This window comes from Periophthalmus magnuspinnatus, chromosome 3, assembly GCF_009829125.3.
Source record: "Periophthalmus magnuspinnatus isolate fPerMag1 chromosome 3, fPerMag1.2.pri, whole genome shotgun sequence".
Taxonomy (NCBI): domain Eukaryota; kingdom Metazoa; phylum Chordata; class Actinopteri; order Gobiiformes; family Gobiidae; genus Periophthalmus; species Periophthalmus magnuspinnatus.
In genome coordinates, this window is record NC_047128.1 from 2,610,786 (window position 1) to 2,629,294 (window position 18,509).

At 40.2% G+C, this 18,509-nt stretch overlaps 1 protein-coding gene across 1 annotated transcript in view; it reads right to left on the reverse strand.

Moving 5' to 3' along the window:
* dmxl2 (Dmx-like 2) overlaps positions 1-18,509 on the reverse strand; it is a 125,497-nt gene that overhangs the window by 25,943 nt on the left and 81,045 nt on the right. Inside the window, exons 33-39 of the mRNA XM_055230928.1 lie at positions 13,614-13,796; positions 12,459-12,752; positions 11,817-12,008; positions 10,828-10,904; positions 10,560-10,690; positions 6,369-6,614; positions 4,722-4,883 (exon numbers count right to left, since the gene is read on the reverse strand). Of these exons, the coding sequence (XP_055086903.1) occupies positions 4,722-4,883; positions 6,369-6,614; positions 10,560-10,690; positions 10,828-10,904; positions 11,817-12,008; positions 12,459-12,752; positions 13,614-13,796 (1,285 nt within the window). The remainder of the gene's footprint in view (positions 1-4,721; positions 4,884-6,368; positions 6,615-10,559; positions 10,691-10,827; positions 10,905-11,816; positions 12,009-12,458; positions 12,753-13,613; positions 13,797-18,509) is intronic.

The following is an 18,509-nucleotide window of genomic DNA, read 5'->3' on the forward strand; positions in this document are numbered from 1 at the left end:
AGGGTCATGTAGAGCGGATTAATACGGACATTTTAAGACCAAAATGATGAGTCTGACAGCAGCAGTTACAGAGAGAGGGAACACAGTTTTCTAATGTAAAGTGAATTGAAGTCGATGGAGCCGGAAGTGCGCTCATGATCACTTCCTATTGGTAACGCAGCAGCTAGCAGGTTAGCTATGTCCATTTATATATACAGTCTATGGTCAATCCTCGCCTTGCTTACGGCTCTCACTCCTGGTGTAACAGGCTTAAGTATTCCCGTAGCTGCCTGGAGTATACTCAGGGTTAAAGGGGCCTAGGCTTGATTGTACCTGGGTATTTATTGGCCTAGGTCAAACTGTACCTGGAGCTAGTGTGAGCAGAACTCTGTCTGGAAGCCTGTTTATTTACACCAGGTTTAGAAAAGTACTTGATTAGCTGCAAACCTTGTACATTGGTCTGATTTTGTTAAAGTGTAAACTATGGAGAAAACACACAATTTACTTAATAATGTCGGCAGTACAAATATACAAACCAGACAGAAATACATTGCAACAAGTCCAAAAATCTAGACCAATTAAGTAAAAGAAAATTCCAAATCTGTTGTAGGAGTGAAGACGTTTGGCTGCTCATCCAAGCCTCTTCTTCAGTTCTGGTCAGATTACTGCTGGACACTGCCTTATATCTGTCTGAAGGGAGGAGCTAACTACACTGAAACTAACACACCTGTTGTTTACAGTTTCTGTTTGTAGGCTAGGTCTTGAATTTTTCTTTTACTATGGATCATACCTGGACGACTGAGGGATCACACAAACATTTAGACCAACTTAAACTAAATCTTAGCTCGTCAAAACTACTCAAAAACATTACAAACACTCTACTAACCTATTTTAAGCTATTTTAGGTTATTTTTGTAATATGGACAAACATGGGGTGATTTCAGTGACTGTAAAATGCAGTTTTAAAAGCCTTTCTGGGACTGGGGTTGTGAATTACTCTAGGCTGTAAACACTGTGATACCCGCGTCCGATTACTGAATTGTTAATCTATGTTTGTTGTATCTGCCTTGTCCAGAGTGCGCCTGGTTCCTATTCTGAGTATGTTATATTCACTGGGTGCATGGCTCCTGAAAAGGGCAAGGTTTAGCATTTGCCAAAGTGATTTCTCAAGAGCCTGACATTTTGCTTCCTGCTCCCTCCACTCCAGTTTTCAAAGGCTCTTGAGTCGCGGCGAGGCCATCTCAGACTCTGCAGAGATACTGGGGTCTACAGAGAGCTCTATCGTCGTCCTCCATGAGTGCAGTGTGAGGGGAGATAACCGCAGTAATGGAAATGGAGTTACCAGGTCAAGTTTGGCTATTTTACTTTTATAGATATGCACTTAATATACTGTGTTATATATATATATGTTTTAAAGAGGTAACAACATTATAACATTATTTTAAAGCTCTCAAGTATCTCGTTTGTATCTTTATTTATACAAGGAAGACCCAGTTAGTTTTTTGGTTGTTTTGTTTTTTTCTCCCTGTTTTTCTTCTCAGACAATATAATGTTTTTTTGCATTTCGGTTATTGCAACAAGTGCGTTTAAATATTTTATGATTGTATGCCCCAGTTGTAAGAGTTTCGAGAAAGCTGTTTAGTTTTCACAAAAGATAGGTTAGGTAAAAAGGGACTAAATATGTCTAACCTCAAAAACAATCAGTCCAGCCTGTTTTTAGAATGCAAAAGTCAAAAGTAAAATCTGTCAACTGCACAAAAAGTTGTAGGAGTGAAGACGTTTCGCTGCTCATCCAAGCTGTTTCTTCAGTTCTGGTCAGATTGTTGGTGGACACTACCTTATATGTGTCTGAAGGGAGGAGCTAACTACACTGAAACTGGACACAGCTATTGCTTACAGTTTCTGTTTGTAGGCTAGGTCTACTGAGCTATACTAAATGTGCACTGTGCCTGAGTGATACTTAGCATAATCATTCAGTTCTTAATGGATGCTTTCACAACTATTGGCATCCTGGCTAGTTTTGTTGTTGTCTTTGTTCCCTTTGTTTGCTTTGGGTCTGAGGATGGAATTATAGATGGGGGAAAGATGATGTCTAAGGCTCCCATTTTGATCAAGGAAGGATTGTCTAACACTCTCTTCATGTATATATATAAGGCAGTGTCCACCAGTCTCCACTCTGACTGGAACTGAAGAAGCGACTTGGATGAGCAGCAAAACGTCTTCACTCCTACAACTTTTTGTCCAGAGACAGATTTTATTTTTGGCTTTGGCTTACTATGAATCAGACCTGGACAACTGAGGGATTAGACAGATATCTGTTTTATAATGGCATATTCGTCAAGACTAAAATGAAAGATTATAGTATGTATTTGTCAGTGGTGGTCTGTAACAAAGTAAAAGTAGTAGGCGAACTGTGCTGTACTGTACTTTGATACATTTACTTGAATATTTTTCTGCTTTTGTATCTGTACTTTTACCTAAGTATCAAAACTGAGTACTTCTTCCACCACTAGTATTTGTCTCAATTAAACTTCCTTTTGGCTGCCCATGTCCCATTATAGTCCATCTCCATAAATAAATGGATAAATAATTAAATTACTTTTTATGCTATTCAAAAGTACAACAAATGGGTTAACCAGTAAAAATATGGCCACATAAATATGAAACTGGTTTTGAGGATATTAAAGGGGATTTCACAGATTAGACACAACGCTAAAGTAAGTACAGTCAATCGTATCTATCGTTCACATTACAGCTACTGCACAGAGCATCGGGGGCACTGGGTCACGTGGGTCTACAGAGGCTGGTCCTGTTGTACCTGGCTGAATGCCTGACTCAGAGCTAGTTTCCGGGTCCCTCTCCTCGGGACACTCCATGATGGGGGCAGCTGTGTGATGCATGAGGAACACAGACATGAACATAAAGGACATCACAACACCACATGCAGAACAACACACACGCTCTCACACAATATGAAGTCTGCTTAAAATACGCTCAGGAAAATGTTACAAAAACCAGGGTTCCTGTTTTAGTTTTTTACAATTTAAGCTTTATAACATACCTTGACATATCCCAGAATACCTCACATTGTTTTAGTGTTACCCATAGACTGTATAAAGAAGTGGACAAAGTCAGTGTGACCCACAGCGTTCGGCTCCGGCCAAATGAAGCTTATTGAGGCTAGCAAATATAAGGGCGAATTTGGAGTCGAGTTCCATAATAGGAAATCTGACCACGAGTATCATAGCAACCAAAGAGCCAATGTGGAGCGAGGCTGTTGAAGGTAACGCCCCTTCCTAGCCCACTGGTTTAGCAGGGAGTGGGCTCCTGATTTGTCTGTTATTAATATTCATATCTTGATTTACGGACACAATGGTGAAATAAATAATATACCTGGATCATGTAGAGCAGGTTAACACGAACATTTTAAGACCAAACTGACGAGGCTCACTGCATCAGTTACAGAGCCAAAAGAGCCAAAAGTGAGCCCATTAGCACTTCCTATTTGGCTAAAGCGTTAGCTATGTCCATTTATATATACAGTCTGTGGTATTACCAAACACCTTTTCTCCCATAAACCTCTCCCAGTGCATCCACTATGTGATGTCAAACTCAATTTGATAGCACAATGATAATAGAAACACTTTAATACAACAGAATGTTATTTTCAACACTAAATAAAAGTGATTTCTTCTTTAATCTCATCATGGCGCCTCATAAGAGTTTGGATAAAGATAAAAAGGTCAAAATTAATTGTCTTCATTATCAATATTTGCGCTAATTAGTATTTAGGACTTTCTTTATTGGCACTAGATTTATGGACAATTTATATTTTTCGTGCAGCTGTAAGTGTAAAACTGTATCGAGTTAAACTTGATTTTGAGTTTTGGGAAATATGGACAGGATTTTACAATTTTCAATCACAGCGATTTGAAAACAGGGAGATTCACCAGTGACTAGACTCATATCTTTGTAAATTATTGAAGAAGTGTGCATTCTGGATCTCAGGCAAATATATCTGTTGATGGCTGGATACATAATAATAATAATAATAATAATAATAATAATAATAATAATAATAATAATAATAATAATAATAATAATAATTATTATTATTATTATTATTATTATTATTATTATTATTATTATTATTACTTTTTATTTTATTTTATTTTCATTTTTTTCTCTAATCCTTTCTTCCTCAGTGATTTTTATTTTTATTATTTTTACATTATTACATGTTATGTTTTTTTTGTATCATCTGTCTTACTATTGTTATTATATTTATCGCCATGTTTGTATTGTTAAATGGAAAATGAAAACTCTGTATGGAGATAATAGCTCATTATGATGTACTGACACAATGTAAAGTTATCTAAATAAACTAAACTTAGTGTATACTTCTGCTGTGCCCTTGAGCAAGACACTTTTGCTACTTTCTCATTTAGGTTTATATTTGTTGTGGTGAACCAGGAAGGGAGAAGCCACAACATTACAAGAAAAACAAGAACGGCCTGTGTGATTTACTACCTGCAAATTAAAAGCATAATTTTTTTATCATTTTTTTTCTGGATCACAGGAACCCTGATAGCATCGATAACCCACGTTTTATTTCATGATTTGCATTCTGTGGCTCCAGAGATTCAAAGGATCAGACCAGGCATCCGCATCACTGCAATCCTGAACAAATACCATGCACAACCCGCAAACCAGCACTGCAATCCACCAGCTCCGTTACTCACTGCTGGTTCTAGGTGGCGCCACAGAGCTCGCCCCCTCGACCCTCAAAACGGGAGGGGGAGGTCTTTTGGGGCGCTCAGAGGGGGAGGGAGGGGGGATAGGGTGAGTCGGGGTGCTGCTGGGTGCATTCTCCTGTTTCTCCTCTGTCTCAACCTCTGCCGACACTGGGACAAAGGGCAGAGGGCACACTCACACAAAACACTGGACAGGACAATGCTAACGGCTAAAGACGTCCCAGAAGAGGAGGAAGAGGAGGAAGAAGAGGAGGAGGAGAGGACATGAAGGGTAACATACAGGAGCTGCTAAAGAGAAGAGAGGTCATGGTGGTTTATAGGAGAGAGAAGGCACTATAGACGGTCTGTCTGTGAGAAAGTACTACACATGTACTCAGTTATATTACACATAACATGGTACAGTATTATGTGTAAATGAAATAGGCAGGATGAGGCATAGTTTTAGACTTGGTAGATATATTTAAAAAGAGTGCAGTTTCCGTCTCAAAATTATGATTATAAGATATTGCATAGTACAGGGTAAAGCGAAGTACAGCCAGTTTTCATTAGGCTCTATACACAGCAGCATTATAGCTAGCTCATTGTGTCTTAAAGCTAACAGTCACTTTTATTAAAATCGGAAAACATAAAAAAAATAAACAATCTATTAAAATTCAAGCTCATTTAAATAAAGACTACTCAATTATTTTTATATGTAGAATAGTTCAGTTTGTGGCACTGTGTTAATATCGATTATGCCTCAAAATTAGCATTAGCATTAGCGTTAGCATCGAGACACAAACATCTCTCTTTCTAAAGTGTCCACTGGTGAAGTATTCATTGTATTTGTGTAGTTTTTAACATGTTGTCAGTGACATCCACCCACAGCTCCCTGTCCACTGTCTGACCCTATCCCTCTAACCTTTGACCCCAGACCCACCTGCAGCTCTCTGTCCACTGTTTCATCTTTAAATATTTATTAAATTAACATGATTCATCAAAAACCTCACAGAGACAAAACTGGACAGGAAGTAGTGACACTAACAGTGAAGTTGGAAGCACTTTTGTGCACAGAGCCTATAGTAGAAGTTTGTGTAAGGTTTTCTATTATATGAACTAGCACAAATGACATATATGTAAATTTATGTAATTTAGTTTAATTTTAGTGGAAGTTAGATATTGACTTGCATTACACATTGCCAAATGTAATGAACATTTGTCTGGCGCTGTCTCCAAATATCAAACTATGTGTTTTGATATCACGTTTATAATGGTACCAGGTTGTGTGAGCTACTATTCTAACCACATCAGTCTTAGAAGGGTTTATTTATGAGTTTTAGCTTCCTGTTTAGGGAAACATTTTAAATAGTTAATTGCTATAACAGAAATTCCAAATTTTTCAACATTCTGAAACCCATTGGATGTCATCTGAAACCCAACATTTCAAGATATGTTTGTGCAGTTTAAAATGGCTACCGTGCCAAGCCTCTCCTCTTTTGGGACGTGCCTCATCCTGCCTTTTCACTTCCCCAAACCCCCTCGTTTATCTGCACCTATTATACAAATAAAAACTATCACAAAGGCTTGAAAAGACGCTATAGACACACAGGACGACAGTGAACACACAAGTCAAATAATAATAATAATGCCTTCTACCTGGCGGAGCTTCAGGCCTCTTTGGTTTGATGATGACTTTGGCCCCGCCCCCGAACACGGCGGCCCACATGCGGTTGTTAAGGGGGTGCGCTCCGAGCCGGAACAGTTCGTTACAGTTGTGCGTGCCCAAACCGTGAATGAGCAGAGCCAGGTACACGGCCACCACCGCCTCACAGAGAAGAACGTTGAGGCGCGGCTGGTCCTCCTCGCGAGCTGACGTTAGCAAAGAGATGAGGGAAGACACACCTGCACAGAGATCACAAGAATGTAACGCCACCTGCTGTTAAAGGGCCCATATTACACTGTTTCTGATCTATGTTAAAAAGCTGTTTCCTCATCACAAACAGACCTGGAGTTGTATTTTGTTTCATTCACACATGTTTAACACACAAACACTGTATATTTAGGCTTCTCTCAAACAGAAATAGTTCTTCTCTCAAACTGAAAACACTCTGTTCCACCTTGTTATGTCATCATGTGGTAATACAGGAAGTGCTCCACTCTGTTTTTTTGTTTTTCACTATACACTATCCTGTATATTCCATGTAACTAAAGTCTCTTTCTCCATCCTCTCTCATCTCTCTCTCCTTTGTCCATCCTCTCTCCTCTCTCTCTCCTTTGTCCATCCTCTCTCCTCTCTCTCTCCTTTGTCCATCCTCTCTCCTCTCTCTCAATCTTCTCTATTCTCTCCTCTCACTCTCCTCTCTCTCATCCTCTCTCTCTTTTCTCTCCTCTCTCTCCATCCTCTCTCCTCTCTCTCTCTCTCTCTCTCTCTCCATACACCTTCCCTAGAATCATTTGGATAATTTCAGCCCTGGAATTGCTGAACTAAAGGTAAAAGGAGCTGTTAACTTGAAAACTACCACTTCATGACATCACAAGGTGGAACAGAGCATTTCGAGCATGGGGGACATAATCAGACTAATAATAAAGTGTTACTCAAACATGTGTGAATGAAACAAAACACAACTCCAGGTCTGTTTTTGAGGAGCTAACAGTATTATACCATGAGGAGATGTAGAGAAATTGTATTGTTGAAGTTTAAATTCACTTTTGATGCTATGAATTATAAGTTTATTCCTGTTAATCCCGTTTCCACCGTTCACTATCCCGTATATTCCATGTAACTAAAGTGTGGTCCCGCAGAGGAAGTCCATAGATGGCTGAGCACAAACGCGTGGAGTGGATAGCGTGATGATTGTGTTGTTTGGTTTGGTTCCCAGAGGCTCTGAGTCTCCTTTTATAGCTCACCATCTGCCCCTCTGAAAAGACCCACGCTGTCTGCTCCTGTGTTCACCCTCTCTCTCCATCCTCTCCTCTTTCCTCTCTCTCTCCTATCTCCTCTCTCGCTCCGCTCTCTCATCCTGTCTCTCTCCTATCTCCTGTTTCTCTCCTCTTTCCATCCTCTCTCCTCACACTCTCTGCTCTTTCCATCCTCTCTCTCCATCCTTTTTCTCTCTCCTCTCTTTCCATCCTCTCTCCATCCTTTTTCTCTCTCCTCTTTCCATCCTCTCCTCTCTCTATCCTCTCTCCTCTTTCCAAACTCTCCTCTGCTCTCTCCATCCTCTCTCTCTTCTTTCCATCCTCTCGCTCTCCCCTTTCCTCTCTGTCTCCTTTCTCCATCCTCTCTCCTCTTTCCATCCTCTCTCTTCTTTCATCCTCTCTCTCCTCCCTCTCTCCTCTTTCCATCCTCTCCTCTCTCTCTATCCTCTCTCCTCTTTCTATCCTCTCCTCTCTCTCCTCTCTTTCTCTCCTCTTTCCATCCTCTCTCCTCTTTCATCCTCTCTCTCCTCTTTCTATCCTCTCCTCTCTCTCCTCTCTTTCTCTCCTCTTTCCATCCTCTCTCCTCTTTCTATCCTCTCCTCTTTCTCTCCTCTTTCCATCCTCTCTCCTCTTTCATCCTCTCTCTCCTCTTTCTATTCTCTCCTCTCTCTCTCTCCTCTTTCCATCCTCTCTCTCCATCCTCAATCTCTCTTCTTTCCATCCTCTCTCTCTCCCCTTTCTCCATCCTCTCTCCTCTTCCCATCCTCTTTTCTCTCTCTATTCTCTCTCCTCTCTTTCTCTCCTCTTTCCATCCCCTCTCCTCTTTCTATCCTCTCCTCTTTCCATCCTCTCTCTCCATCCTCAATCTCTCTTCTTTCCATCCTCTCTCCTCTTTCCATCCTCTCTCCTCTCTCTATTCTCTCTCCTCTTTCTCTCCTCTTTCCATCCCCTCTCCTCTTTCTATCCTCTCCTCTCTCTCTCCTCTTTCCATCCTCTCTCTCCATCCTCAATCTCTCTTCTTTCCATCCCCTCTCTCTCCTTTTTCTCCATCCTCTCTCCTCTTTCCATCCTCTCTCCTCTCTCTCTATCCTCTCTCCTCCCTCCCCCTCCTCTCCCTCTCCACTCCCTCGTTTCTATCGGGGGTTTAAACCTCTCAGACGTGCCGTTTTCACTTCCTTTTCGTGCAGTTGGGATTATGCAGCTCTGGGTTTTACGAGGCTGAGGATTCACTCTGGAGGTTTGGTTCGGCGTCTGGCAGCGTTTCAACAGTTTTTGGAGGTGTAAAAAATATAGCTTTCAACACATTCCAAGAAAAACAAAAGCTTGGGATGTGTGATAATCTGTAGTGAGATAATAGTGAGATAAAAAGGGAAAATATAAATCAATTATTGCCTTGGATTCCTACAGTTCTGTTTTAACGTTCAAGATTTTGTGTTTCAAATAAGACACTTTGCAATGAAATAAACATCACCACTACAGGTCCATATATAAAGTATTGTCCCGTCTATAAAATAAAATCACACTTGTCTTTGGGGAAGAGACAACTAGGCAACAAGAATAACAGTTTTCTTGTATTTCCTGTATTCAAATCAACCAAAAATATTGTATACTATTACATAATTTTCTAGACTTATATTGTAGAGATAGATATATCAGTTGGCCGATATTTGGACTTTTTAGCGTTATGACGGTTTAAATTTCCAGCAGAGGATGATATTTAGTTTTGGTTGATCTACTGCCTAAAAATACACACAAAAATACACACAAACTTCACATTACACAGCTCTCTTATAGGTTTATGATAAAAAAGGGCTTGGAGGGAGTTAATAACCAAAATCTGCGCTGTGGATTGGCCCATAAATATCGCAAAGTTTATCGGTCATTGGCTGCTCTGGATTCTAAACAATCGTACCGGCCATGAAAAAAAACATATCGATCGATCTCTGTTCCTTAGTAAATAAATCATGCCTATCTTTTCATAGAAAGAAGAAGAACATTTCACATTTCAAGTTGACAAAAATGGCTGATCTTCTGAAGGTAAAAGCATCTCTAGTATCGCTGGTAATTTGAGGTTGAGAGGGACTGGGAGTGGATTGATAGCGTGTTACATCATCTTTAAAGGTACAGTATGTAATTTTCTGGGGGTGGCACATCACCTGCCTGATACGATGGAAATAGAAAGTTTAAACCAATACATTCACACATTTTATGCCTTTATATTGTGGAATATTACAGCCAAAGTCATAGTCAATTTGTGCTAAAGGACCAATATTACACAATTTTCTGATCTATGTTATAATATTTCCTCTTCGAAAACAGACCTGGAGTTGTATTTTGTTTCCTTCACACATGCTTAACACACAAACCCTGTATATTTATTAGAGTTCTTCTCTCAAACTGAAAACACTCCATTCCTCCTTGTGATGTCATCATGTGGTAATACAGGAAGTGCTCTGCTGTGTTTATAAACTCCATACTCCTTCACTAGAATCATTTGGATCATTTCAGTCTCGGAATTGCCAATCTCTACTGGACAAAAGGTAAAAAGGTAGCTGTTAATTTTAAAACTACCACTTCATGACATCACGAGGTGGAACGGAGTATTTTGAGTGTGTGAATGAAACAAAACACAACCCCAGGTCTGTGTTTGAGGAGGTAACAACATTATAACATGAATTAAAAGCTCACAAGAGTCCATTTTGCGTAATATAGGACCTTTAATGTAAGCCCACTCTCTGTAAAGATGCAGTAAAAACAACTATATTGATATAACATGGTTTATTTGAGTCTGTTTATTGGCTAAAAAGTTATATACTGTAGCTTTAATGTAACAACAGTCAAGTAGTCCAAAATACTTGTCTGTTATCAACTATTCATACCGCAGATACATTTTAGGGCTGTATTAACTGAAGCGCACGGTCTTGTTACCTGGCCACTGTGCCGGAGCGGAGTTTGGAGTGATATGTTCTTCGATGCTTTCCGTTCGGAGCCTCTTCCTCTCGCTCAGCAGCAGACCTTGGTACACCATCCCCGTGAACTGGTTGGCTTCTGTCTGGCTGCTTTGAAAACCAACACAAACAAGGCGTGAGTCACTGCCCTTTTCTTTTAATATTACAGCACAGACGCCGCGGCTGAAATAAAGGGCCGACAGAGAAGCAGATATGATGAAATGAGTAAACGATGGAGGAGAGATTACCTGTAACTGTGGCTGTCACACAAGGCCTGGTAGATGCAGGCGGACAGGGAGGCGGCTAATGTGTGCAGGGCGGAAACCTGAACAACAAGATGGACTTTACAAACGTTGTTAAAAAGAACACATTTATGGTAAGTGCAGGATGCTATTCAATCTGCTTGTATCAGTAAGGCTTAAACCTTTCAAATTTACTCTAATACAGAAGTCTTGACAAGAAGGCAAGAGTCTAAAATAAGTTTGGAGTCATTTTGAGTTTCTTTTGTTTACTCCACAAGTGTCATTCATAGTTTTGATGCTTCAGTGAAAATCTACAATGTAAATAATCATGGAAATAAACAAGAAACAAAAATGAAAAACAACATTCGTGTGCATTTTAAGAGAAAACTAAAGCCACCTGTTTCTTTATGCTTGTAAATGAGTAAATATAGTTTGTTCACCCCCAGAGATTACACTGTAACAGCACTTTGTGACAAATCGACACTGCTGTGCGCTGTCTGCAGCTAATTAAGTATTTTATCTTTTGTAAACCGGGTTTCACTTTGGTCTATGAAAAAAAACTGTCTACGTGTCCAAAAATAATCCATGGGAAGATTAATGATGTGCAAAAGGGTTTCAGAGAGCTTAGAAATAGTCAGATCGATTTAAATACATACTGGCTCCTTTCGAGGTTTGAAAATCAGAGACTCGAAGTGTCCAGCATTAACTAGGGCTGAAGGATTTGGGGAAAAACAATCTAACTGTGATTTTTCTGACAAATATTGTGATTAGATTAGCAATTTATGTTTATGTTCAGGATTCTGTTCATAGTTCATTTTAAACAGATCCAGGAAAATTGAAGAAACTATTTTGAAACAGACCTATGAGCTGCAAAACTAATACAAGAAGCATTTGTGCACATTTAAACTACACAGTGAGCACTTTTTATGAAGAATAAGACTAAGGATATTTAGTTGGGGTATTTTTTGGAGAAAATGACAGTAAAAAGAACTGACCCGGTCCTCTAAGATGTTGGGGTGTGGGGGAGTCTTCATGTGTGTGACGGTGTGCAGGATGTCCTGGATGTGGTTGCTAAGATGGAGGACAGGGTTGGCGATGACGGTTTTTGTGGGAGCGATGCAGGCGGAGAGCAGAGGCAGCGTGGTGGGCAGAGGCAGAGGAGACTGGAGCTGCTTCACCGTCGTCTCCTACGACAAAGAGGGAGAAGAAGAAGAGAGGGTTTTTAACTGGATTCACAAACATTACCTGAAGTTTCTGTGTTTTTATTTATTTTTTTTATAGTTAATTGCTATGACAACAGTCCTATTTGTTGATGAGGTATGGCATTTATTACTGTACTGCAGATACAATGAGTCAGTGATTTGTCTCAAATCACATGGCCCTGACCTATGGGGTACCCCAGGGGTCAGTCCTGAGACCTTTTTTGTTTAAACTAGAACCGGAAAGTACGAGTACATGTGTCCTGTTCTCAGATCTCTGCACTTTCTTATTCTGTAAAGCACTTTTGTACCAATTTGTCTATACAAATAAACTTGCCTTGCCTTGTTTTGCCTTTGTAAAGACTCTGTTGTACCTGAAAGTCACATGTCAAAGCCTAGTATATCCCTCATGTCCATGCCTCTGTGCAGTTGAAGTACCTGCTGACTCTCCTGCAGCAGAAACAGCAGCTCCATGCGCACAGACGTGACTCCGCCCCCTTTGGCGCCGTGCAAACTGCAGTAGGACAGGAACACTCGGAGCAGAGCCTGGTTCTTCCTCAGCCAGGCCTTCCGTCTCTCCGAGTGGTGCTGCTTTGCCTGCAGACGCCTCCGCTCCATTTGGTGGCGTTCATAAGGCCCTGTGTCAGAGCGCTCGAAAACGTCGTCTGAGATGTCGATGGATCCAGTACGCTCTCCCCAACGCTCAGATTCCTCCTCCTCCTTACCCTCCACCTGCGGAAGATATGACTTTGTTTATACCTAGACCTATGTAAACACTTTATACTGTAATAACACTTTTCACAGTCTTAAAAAAAGACCGTAACACCTAACGCCCAACTCCTTAATTAAGTCGTCACAAAAACTGACACATTCTTAAATCTTTTCAGAGTTTGAACCATGTTATAGTTGTTTCCTCTTCTCTTTTCCCATCTCAAAGTTGTATTCGGAGTGATTCGTCCATGTTTTGAGTAATCTTTAATCGTTTATTTTCAATCCCCATTTCACTGCCGCCGTTACATGCCCACTGTCACGTACTTACTTTGTCCTTTCCTCTTTTATTTGCTTAATTAATGCATAGATAAATGAAAAAAGTCCTACTCTCTAATAATCTGCAGCTATCCATAGGAGGGGCTGACAGCTACAGCGACATCAGCTCCCATTGGACACCGAAGTTTTCTAATGCGGTAGTCAGCGGACATGTTTCTTTTATTACATTGTTTTAGATTAATATTACGATTTAAAATGTCCAAATTATAACATAATGATCCACAGGTGTCATAGATTATATCAACAGAGCAGACACAAGCACAATAGTTCTGCTTTAATAAACTATTGTTATGTATGTATTATGAATTAAGTCTTTACTCATGCTTTAATAAGACTAATTAAGGTGTAGTTATTATAAAGTTGTACCAGATCTGTTTTTATGCCGTTTATTCAACTTATTCCGGACTTGCTGTTGCACATAACTACTGAACATTTGACAGAAACCAAACTACTACGGAAGTGCTACTACAAAGACAGTGCGGTTTTAGTTATATTTACAGAAAAAGTGGGCGGGGCGGAATAAGGTCAATAGCCTTAATACTGCACCTTGTAGTTACAGATGGTGTGCATGGCGGCGATCTCCTTCTCGAGCCAGTGGTACAGCTGGAACCTGAGCTTCCCCCCGTCCACCTCAAACCCCGTGGCCAGCGTCCTCAGCTCCGTCATCAGGATCTTCAAACAGGCTCTGAACTTCAACTGCTCCGCGATCACATCCACCTCGGACTCACCCTGCAGAAGAAAACACCAACGTTTATTAAATATCTACTAAAAATGGAATGAAAAGGTACTATTATGATTTTGCATTACAGATATAAACAGGTGTATTATGTATAGTCCTGTCACGATTATTGTTATATCAACTAAACGTTAATGTTGGGGACTTTTTCTTTGTAATAGTGGAGAGCGTTTTGTTATTTTTCTGTGTTATAATATGATTTTAGCTGTAGAGGGTTGAATATCTAACTTCTATGACTCATTGTGGGTTTCATTTAAAAGAAAAAATACCAATATTTACGAAATGTCTACTAAAAGAAATGAAAAGTAGTGTTATTTTTTTGCATAACAGACCTGTGTATTATGTAATGTTAAGGACCGTGTTCACACTTGTCCTTGATTTGTTCTGACAGATTTGAGCCCTTTTTTTTTTTTTTTACCCTAACGCAGACTTGGTTCGGTCCTGTCTTAGTCCTGGTTTAATGCCGAGATTAGTCACAGTTTAGTTAACTTTGCTGTGGTGTAAGCTCAAGTGTAAAGGCACCCTAACCTGGAAAAAATACTTGCAGGAAAAACACATTTATGTAATAATTCATGATTATGACTATCTGAAAGACCATGTTTTATTTCAAGATGAATTATTTATCTATTAAGTCAAGACTAACTTTGGAGAATGGAAATATTAGAAGAAATAGTGCAGCACAATGTAATGTAAACTGTAATGTAAAAATTACTAGGGATAGGCCAATATGGACTTTTTGAACCGATACTGATACCTGATATTTTGCCTGCTGCCATGGCTGGTAACTGATATTTGCCGATACCGATGTTTAGCTTTTAAAATCCATACTGAAGCCCACAGATTTATCTCAAGTTAAAGTAACAATCAAAACATGCAGCCATATAACTCTCTTCTATTTTAATTATGACTCATTAGTGCGTTCAAAAAAATTGGTATCGGGGGGGTTCCGGCGATGCGCCGAGCTGAGTAGACGTGTGTTTTTCGGCTCTGCACCGGATGTCTTGTTAAATAGGAATTTCTGACTCGTTTTGAATATAAATTGCCTCACTGGGTGTGTGATGTCGTTAGATGACTTTTTCAAACAATCTGGCACAAGTAAGAAGAGAGAAATGGGCAAACGCGGACCTAAGGCTAAAGCTAGCTGTAACGACATGTTAGCAAGCAACAGCCAAGCGGACGAGGTCATGGGCGACACCGAGGACGCAGGCCTAGCGAGTGACCATCGAGAGGAAAACGATTCTATCGTGGATAAGGTTACTGCTAATATATCCCAAATATTGGATGACAAGCTGAAACCTTTGAATGAGCTCTCTGGTAAATTCGACAGTCTGATCGAGAGGATGGATACGGTGGAACAGAGGGTGTCGGATCTGGAGGATGCCGCGGTCACGAGCGAGCCCCGTATTAGTGCTTTAGAGGCCCAGCTTCAGAGAGCACTGGAGAGACTGGAAAGTTTTGAGAATCAGAGCCGTAGGCAGAACGTAAGAATCATTGGGCTGCAAGAGGGTGCGGAGGGTGCTTCGCCAGTGGTTTTTTTTCAAAAGTGGATACCAGAGGTCCTGGGCTTGCAGCGGGATATGGTAGTCGATAGAGCGCACCGCAGTGGCCCACAGCTGAGACGTGCGGGCGCGGCGGGACCGCGCGCTGTCTTGGTTCGGCTGCACTATTATGCTGATGCGCAGAGGATTCTCCGTGCTGCGAGGGCGAAAGGTAACGTGGTGACGGCAACAGGTACAGTGTCCTTCTACCAGGATTTCTCAGCGGCCGTGGCGAAGAAGAGACAGGAGTCCGCTGATGCACGGAGAGCGCTCCGAGACGCGGGGGTCAGATATTCCTTTTTGTATCCAGCTATTGTCAAGATATTCAACCCCGATGGCTCCAGTCTCTCCCTCAAGACCACAAAGGAGATGAAGGACTACGTGATGAACCTGCCGGGAACCAAATAAATGGAGGTGCAACGATTCATACTTACAACGCAAATCGATTCCTGAGGCTTATTACTGTAGCATTAGTTGATTATTAACGAGCCACTATGTGTATGCTTGATTTTATCCGGTGCGGGGTGTTTTAGAATTCCCCTTATAGCTGTACTTTGGAGTAGGGTACACCTAGTTCGTTGCTTTTGGTTTTTGTTTTGTTTTCATATTTGTTATTTTATTATTGTTATTAATTATTATTATATATATATTTTTTTTTTTATCTCATCTCTTATGAGAGGGTTGTTTGGTCCAGGCCTTGTGTTGAGGTTTTGCCTGGTACTAGTTCTGTGGAGTTTAGGTTTGGGGTTGCAGGCTGGTTTATTGTATATTTGGCAGGTTAAAAAACAAACAAAAAAAACAAACAAAAAAAACAAACAATATTTACATAAATTATATTTAATATGTCACTAAAGGTAACCACTTGGAATGTAAAGGGGTCCAATAATGTTGTTAAGAAAAAGTCCATTCTGAATACCTTGAAAAAAGATTCAGTCCAAATTGCTTTCCTGCAAGAAACTCATCTTACTGATGACGAGCATAGGAAGTACTGCAGAGAATGGGTGGGTCAAGTTTTCTATTCATCTTACTCTACAAATAAAAGAGGTGTCTTAACCTTAATACATAAGAACCTCCCATTTACTGCTATAGTTACCCATAAGGACAAAGAAGGAAGGTATATTTTTGTAAAAGGTGTGTTATATGGGGAAAATGTTCTTCTTGGTAATGTTTATGCCCCAAACATACAGGATGAGGAGTTTTATACAGTGTTACTTGGGCAATTGATGGACATGGAATGTGATAATGTAATACTGGCAGGGGACTTTAACTGTGTGTTGTCCCCAGAGTTGGACAGACTTCCTCCACAATCTACTTTAACTAGGAATTCTAAAGCACTTTTGCAAATTCTTAATGAAGTAGATCTCGTTGATATTTGGCGGCATCATAATCCACTCCTGAAACATTTTACTTTCCATTCATATCCTCATATGTCGGCATCCCGTATAGATTATATTTTCCTATCAAAACGTATATGTCAACTGGTTGAACAGGTAGCTATAGGCCCTTTGGGTCTCTCTGATCATGCCCCTGTATTCCTCAGTATGCAGCCCTTGCGGGTTATCGAGCGATCTGTGTCCTGGAGAATGAATACACTGCTCTTTTTAGATGATACATTTGTGAAATTCATAACAGAGCAAACAACATTGTTTCTAGAGTGCAACGATAATGAAGGGATTGACTCAAGAACCTTGTGGGACTGCTATAAGGCTTATATGAGAGGTATGATTCTCTCGTTTACAGCTAATAAGAAAAAAGAAAGTTTAGCAAGACAACTGGAACTGGAAAACACCTTAAAACAACTAGAGAAACACTATTATGAAACACAGTCATCTGAAACACTAACTGAGCTCAAAGTGATTAGAACAACTTTGACTAACTTAATAACACGTAAGGCTGAAAAAGATATTCAGTTTGCCAAACATAGGATGTATGAATCAGCTAATAAGCCCAACCGTTTTCTAGCTCGTATTGCAAGAAATGCTCCTTCAAATACTTTTATAACAGCAATTATGGACTCTAATAACGTGAGGTGTGTAGGAAACAGAGAGATTAACACAAGCTTCAGAGATTTTTACATAAAATTGTATAGTTCTGAGAGTGACACTTCAAGGCTTAAATCAGGTTTTTTTCTGGATAACCTGGAATTTCCCAAGCTATCTGATAGTCAACTTAATATGTTGGAGTCACCTATAACTCAGCTAGAGGTGGACAAAGCAATATCTACACTTCAGTCTGGGAAATGTCCTGGGCCTGACGGCTTTCCAGTAGAGTTTTTTAAAACCATGAAGGCGAAAATAGGCAGCTTATTACTTAGAGTTTATAATAAATCTTTTGAAGAAGCCAGGCTCCCTAAATCTATGTATCAGGCTAACATTACACTTATACCTAAAAAGAGTAAAAATGTAGAATTATGTTCATCATACAGACCCATCAGCCTTCTTGGTGTTGATAATAAAATACTTTCAAAAATTCTTGCTCTCAGGTTGGAGAAAGTAATGTGTTCATTAGTGGAAGCTGATCAAACAGGTTTCATTAAGGGCAGAAACTCTTACTATAATACGAGGCGCCTGTTCAATATTATTCACTTTCTTAACTGTAATAAAATGCCTGGTGCGGTAGTTTCTATGGATGCCGAAAAGGCGTTTGATAGAATTGAATGGGAGTATGTCTTTGAAATAATGGGAAGATTCGGCTTTGGACCAAATTTTGTGAATTGGATCAAATTACTATACAAAGCACCAGCGGCCTCTGTTTTAACTAATGGCCTGCTGTCCCCTCCTTTTGAACTAGGCAGGGGTACAGCTCAGGGCAGCCCCTTGTCACCATTACTCTTCGCTTTGGCCATTGAACCCCTGGCTATGGCCATTAGACAAAATCCAAATCTTCATGGGGTCACAATTGGGGATAAAGAACATAAAATACTGTTGTATGCAGATGACATCCTTCTGACATTGACTGATCCTTCTAAATCTCTACCAGTACTGATTAGCTGTGTCGAAGAGTTTGGCCTTATATCCGGATACAAAGTGAACTTTGATAAATCTGTTATTATGACTCTGGCAGATTCAGGAAATGTTGAGCCTAAATATGTTAAGCCCTTTCGCTGGGAGCCGTCAGGTTTTATATACCTGGGAGTTAAGGTTACACCAACATTGAGTCTTTTATACA